General features: G+C 33.8%; 1 protein-coding gene and 1 long non-coding RNA gene across 2 annotated transcripts in view; one reads left to right on the forward strand and one right to left on the reverse strand.

Moving 5' to 3' along the window:
• LOC104724329 overlaps positions 2,689–6,402 on the forward strand; it is a 5,540-nt gene continuing 1,826 nt past the window's right edge. The window contains exons 1-2 of the mRNA XM_019233053.1: positions 2,689–2,881; positions 3,023–4,083. Coding sequence (XP_019088598.1) covers positions 3,093–4,083 — 991 coding nt within the window. The 5' untranslated portion in view covers positions 2,689–2,881; positions 3,023–3,092. The remainder of the gene's footprint in view (positions 2,882–3,022; positions 4,084–6,402) is intronic.
• Positions 5,843–6,396, reverse strand: LOC104724328. Its single transcript, XR_002034256.1, has 2 exons — positions 6,247–6,396; positions 5,843–6,035 (listed from the first exon to the last, which is right to left on the reverse strand). It is a non-coding gene; the product is annotated as an uncharacterized LOC104724328 (long non-coding RNA).

The raw sequence follows: 6,402 nt of genomic DNA on the forward strand, positions 1-6,402 counted from the left end.
TATTTAGCTTGTGATAAGAGCGTTTAGTGGAGCAGACGAGCAGCCGCTGCTTCTATACCATATACACGATATACTTGTGAGTTGGTATGTATCTTTTTAAATAATGTTGGCCGACCAAACAAGTTAAAGATAGAAACTTCGATTAGTGTGGTTTGAAAAATTTGTGTGTACACAATATGGTTTTAAAAATGTAAATATGTGTCTAAGCAAAAACAAAATTAAACATAGTGCATATAGTTAATGAGACAATATATGTAAATTTAGATTAAGCATTCGTTGCATACCGTAACAAATACGTCCCAACTTCAATCTCACTTGAGAGCATACCGTAAACACTGATATTATCTCACGCTCAAAAGTATTTATTATTTTTCATTAATTCTTCTAATTCTACAGTTTAAGATATGCAAAACATTAGCAAACAATAACTAAAGAGAAATCAAAACATCTTCAGACAATAATATAAATTTGCTAATGTATCTAAAAGATTCAAACAATTTTAACTTAATTATGATTGGAAAGATAAAATAAATATGATATGAAAAACTCATCCAAAAACAACCCGCGGCATAGCGCTAGTATCAACCTAGTATGTTTTAAAACAGTTAGTACTACGTTTTGATATAGGCTATAGCTTTGCTTTTGTATAGCTTTTGTTTTTAATAGTGTCTTCTAAATATAACTCTTCCAAAAACAAGTGTTGTAAAAACAAATAATTTTTAATCTGTAAATCGAATCCTAAAATTTCTCTAAATTTTTTACCGTCTTGTTTTTACATCGGGTAGGTTTAAGTTAGGTTGAATAAAAAACTTGGTTAATAAATGGACATAATATGCGCCGAATTTCTTGATTTTGAGTCAAATAGAATCACTTGGGATTTTGTTTTGGGTTCACATAAGTATATCGGACGGCACCAAAATCTGTCGCTCGTTACACCAAAACAGTACCAAAATCTATGTTTATGGTGTTTTGCACATATCTTATGTTAGTTCGGGGATATCAGTATATCACCATGCTTTTGTCAATTATTTCTATAGTTTTTTAAACATAAAAATTCTCTGCATACTTGAGTGACCATGCATGATCCATACATTGTCCTCTTGCTCAAAAGCTTAAACGACAGCATTTTTACAAAATATAAAATGATAAGAACCTCTGGTTTGATATCAAGCAATCCCCAATAACATTTTATAGTCTTGCAACAATATAACAATTTTTACTTTAATTAAGATGATTCTAGATTAGAGCACCAGTGAAGAAGATCCGTTCAATGTCGGAATCAACCCTATTGACCGCAGTGGTTCACATGAGTTTAAAGGCTAACCGAAGCCTAGAATATTGGTCTCTTCACAACTCAACCTAAGAAAATACCTTCAGAACTCAGATCAAGGTTATAAACCAAGGCTACCTCTTTTTTCTATCAAATCAGAAAATATATTCCGCCGACTAGGTTTGACGGTGAGAGGTGGCTCACGGCGAGATCATCATTTAATAGTATAGATATACAAAGGGTCGCATCAAATACCCAAAAAAGTCAAACGTGTGATTCATATGTAATTCTTTTTTGAATCATATGAAAAAAAATATAAGGTACGACAAATTTTAAAGTAAGATTTTATGAAAAAAAAAAAAAAAAAAANGGCGGGAGGGGCAAAAGCCAAGGGACGAACCTAAAATTCTGAAAAAATCCTGCCATGATCATGCCATGAGTCTTTTTAAACATAAAAATTGTCTGCATACGTGAGTGACCATGCCATGATCCATACATTGTCCTCTTGCTCAAAAGCTTAAACGACAACCTCTTGTTTGACATCAAGCAATCCCCAATAACATTTTATAGTCTTGCAACAATATAATAATTTATATTTTAATTAAGATGATTCTATATTAGAGCACCGGTGAAGATCCGCTCAATGTCGGAATCAACCCTATTGACCGCAGTGGTTCACATGAGTTTAAAGGCTAACCGAAACCTAGATATTGTTATATTCACACTCAACCTAAGAAAATACCTCAACAACTCACATCAATGATGTAACCCAAGGCTACCTCTTTTTTTCTATCAAATCAGAAAATATATTCCGCCGACTAGGTTTCACGGTGAGAGGTGGCTCACGGCGAGATCATCTTGACGTAATAACTTGAATGAGTAGTTTCATCATTTAATAGTATAGATATACAAAAGGGTCGCATCAAATACCAAAAAGGTCAAACGTGTGATTCATATATAATTCTTTTTTGAATCATATAAAAAAAGTCTGAGTTACGACAAATTATAAAGTAAAATTTTATGAAAAAAAAGAGAGAGAGTGTAATGTTAGTGATAGATGGGTATGTGGCATCCAATAACAGAGTGGAGAAATCCATGGTTCAATTCAAAGCAACCATAAGATTAGCTCAAAGAACACCACACTTTTAGATTTTGTATTTTGTATTTTAATTTGACAATTACAAGTCGCTCACTTGTTCCTTTCCCTTCAATTTCTCAATCTGTTGTTAGTTCTCACTTCAAAATCTATTACTATTATTCATGCATCATCAACATCGTCATCATCATCATCCTTTCGATATTCACAAACGTTTCTTTTGGTTCTTTAGGTAAAAAGTCTCTTTATCTGCAAATTTACACTTTCTTCTGCATGAGTAAACTAGATAATTAGTCTCCCATTGAAAAAACAAAACAAAATTTTCACCGACATAACAACGACTTGTCATCAAAACACTAATCCATCTTCTATGTCTTCTTCTTCTCTTATTAGGAAAATTCTGATCAATTCCATTTTTACGTTTCAGAAATTGATCTCACATCATATCATGCTCGTTTCGTTCTCTCTTTCCTCCTCAACTCCTCAATCTATTTCATCTTCTTCTTCTCCTCCAGGTACTTTATTTTAATTTTCCATTTTTATGATATATTGTTTTCTTCAGTTAATTATATGTTTCTACGCGTTAATAAAATACGCGTAAATAATAATAAAAAAAAAACTTTTTTACTTTTCTTTAAATATATATAAACACACAGTAGTGTTCGAAGAGGTACAATTGTTGAAACCGACACATCAAAGACTCGATTTTTTTCCCAGCAAGTGAAGATGGTGATCGAATTAGAAAATTCTGGAATCGATGAAGAGGAAGAAGAAGAAGAAGAGATTAGTGGATCGCCGAAACTGGTTTTTAAATTCGCGTTTCAGACGGAAACGTTCGAGCGGTTGAGTAGAGAAGGCTACAGATCGTTAAGTGATGATTCCGGTGTGGAGAGGGAGAGCGAGGGTAGTGTTTTGTGTTCTTCTTCTTCTTCTTCTTCTTCTCCGGTGATTTTTACGGCGGCGGCGAGAATATACGAGCCAGCGTCGGCGAAAAATCTCACTTTTGTTATGGAAAACCCAAAGGCGGCGACTTTTAGGGTTGAAGACTGTTTGAAGGAGAAAGCACAAACAGAGGATCACTCTGTTTTTCGCGGCGAGAAGAAAAAACCCTCTGTTTTTGACGGCGAGGAGAGTGTAGAAACAGAAGATTACACTATTTTTCACGGCGAGAAGAGAAAACCCTCTGTTTTGCACGGCGAGGAGAGTAGGAAAACAGAGGATTGCTCTGTTTCTTCCGTCGAGGACAGAAAGATCAGATTTTTAACAGAGGATGATTTTTTGGAATCGGATTCTGAGTTTGTTGATTCGAGTCAGACATTCACAAGCAACGACGAAGATGGGTTTTTATCAGATTCAGACTTTCCGGAGGAAGAGCAAAACCGTAAAAAAGACAATTCTGGTTCTGCTTCAGAGGAAGAAGATGAAGATACAGATGGGTTTGAGAGTTTATGGGAGCATCAAGATTTGATAGAGCAACTTAAGATGGAGATGAAGAAAGTCAAAGCTATCGGTGGGCTTCCGACAATTCGTGAAGATGAAGAAGATGATGATTATGAATGTCCTAAGATCATGGAAGGTTTAAAGCCATGGAGGATCGAAGAAGAGAAGAAGTTTACACACGTTGATACCATTGGTGAAGTTCATAAGTTCCATAGAAGTTACAGAGAACGAATGCGAAAACTCGATATCTTGAGTTTTCAAAAGTCTTATACTCTTGGTTAGTTCTCTCTTAATTCACTCTTACTTTTTTTAATTAGTTTTGGTCAAATAACTTAGCCTAGATTGTTTTTTTAATTTTCAACCATAGCAAATTTTTTAATCTTGTAGTGTTTTATAAGTTAGAGAAAACAAAGGTCCCACGAAATCTACACATAATAAAGTTTACAGAATTTGATTTTTTTTTCCTTCTAATTAGCGTTTTTGAAGTGAACATTACACCAAACCTAGAAGCTGACCATTAGTATTTAATTGTCTTTATGAGTTTCTTACTAGTTTTGTTTTGTAGTAAATGTTTTCTTGGATGATGTGTGTTTAGATTTTTAAATTAGTTCATGAAGAATAATGGAATAAATTTGTTAGGGACTGACGAATAAAATCATCTAATGTCAGAGAAGAAATTAGAAAGTTTTTAGTCATTTTTTATTTGTTCACACTCATTTTATTTATCACACCATATACAGTACAGAATTTGGTTTGAGACTAGTGCGTCATACTCGAATATCAAAGTTTTTTTTGTTTTCTCTGTCTTTTTAAGACAATGCACACACATGCATATCTTTACTGGCACCAAATGTGTTTAGTTTTTTGAGGTTAGCTTTCAATGTTAGCTTTTATGTTTCTTCTTTATTGCATTGCTCTCTTAGACCATCATTAGTGGAGTAACCCACTATAGTTACTCTCACATTAATTAATTATATAAATAATCATAAATTAAGTAAAGCAATCCTAAAAGAACTTAAGCAAAATCACCCTATTACTAGAGAACCCAAAGAAGGTTACTCAAGCATTTAAATAATAATTTTTTAATTTGTGTTTATTAATTATCAAACTTTAATTATCTAAAATGATAAAACAATTATTTAAATTTTTCATATTATATAAATTAGAAAACAATATTTTACAAACCTTAGAATATTAAACATATTTTACAAAATTCGGAATAGTAAACATATTTAATAAAATTCAAAATATTAAACATATTAAACAGAATTTGGAATAAGATTTATTGTGCGGTTGCACCAAATTTTTGCCAGATATGCTTACAAAGCTTCTGTGATGCATTTCTCCTTATCCCCAAGCATCTTGGAATTGTTTTGAAGAACCAGAACATGAAACTTTAAAACCAGAACCTGCATTTTAAGAACCAAAACCAGAACCTGCATTTTAAACCATAACCTGCAGTTTTTGAAAAATCAGAACATGCAAATGATCCATTTAGTCACACTAAAACAGACTATTTTGTTTATACAATGCCAACAATTTCTACATACAAACCATCTTAACAACGACAACACTATGAGTAGCGTAAATCGTTGCCGCACCAAAAGCACTAGGAATAACACAGGTTCCACCAAGAACAGAAGGGACAAGGGAATCAAGGACACGCTGACAACAGGAAAAGAAAGCAATCATCAACACACATCTTCAATTGACTATCAGGGTTGTAAAACCTAAACTCAGAGAAAAAGAATTTGCTGAAACAATGATAGCCGAATAGAAAATGATCCAATCGAGATTATAACTTAGCAAAGTATCTAAACAACATCACAAAACCAAGTCTATCTGCAAACGAACAGACAAGCTATAGTCACCAAGCAGAAGTCTATCAACTCAAAAAAAATATATATATAAAACACATCAGCAAATGACAGAGGAGCTTTTGCAGCTGAAACCTCTGTTTTCTCCTTCTCGAGCTGAAACCTTTGTTCTTCTGTAAAAATCACAAACATAATTTATATAACCAATAAAGCACTAGCTACACCCGAAAACAATGCTTTGTGGATTGAAACCATATTGGTTGACAGAAACATCAGTCTTGTGTTTATGATCCTGTCATTGAAATAAATTGGAGACAACATTTAAGAGTAGTGGGAAGATTCATATTCAGCTACTTCCAAATACATAAACAAATTATCAACGTTATTTCCCTTGGGATGGACAATTAAACGCCTGCATGAAACATGTAAAAAAAATAAAAAGGATCAGCAACACACATGCGAAGGATACAAACACCCAAATCTACTACATACACGAAAACACATGAGTTTGGGAAGATGAGAAATTTTTAATCGCCAAGTGATCTTCTTAGCAAGTTGAATTTCAAACAAGAAGAAGAAGAAGAATGGAAAAGAGAGGAGAAAGAAGGGAGATGAGAGAGTACCAAATTGACTCTCTCGTGTTTACTTTGCTCCATCTCTCTCTGATTCCGTCCGATTTGCTTCTCCGGCGCGGCGAAGACAACAAAGGGAAGACTTCTCCGGCGCGGCGTAATCCGAAACGGAACTGGAGTTGAGGGAATTAATCGGATTCGCCTTCA

The sequence above is a fragment of the Camelina sativa genome, chromosome 11 (assembly GCF_000633955.1).
Source record: "Camelina sativa cultivar DH55 chromosome 11, Cs, whole genome shotgun sequence".
NCBI lineage: Eukaryota > Viridiplantae > Streptophyta > Magnoliopsida > Brassicales > Brassicaceae > Camelina > Camelina sativa.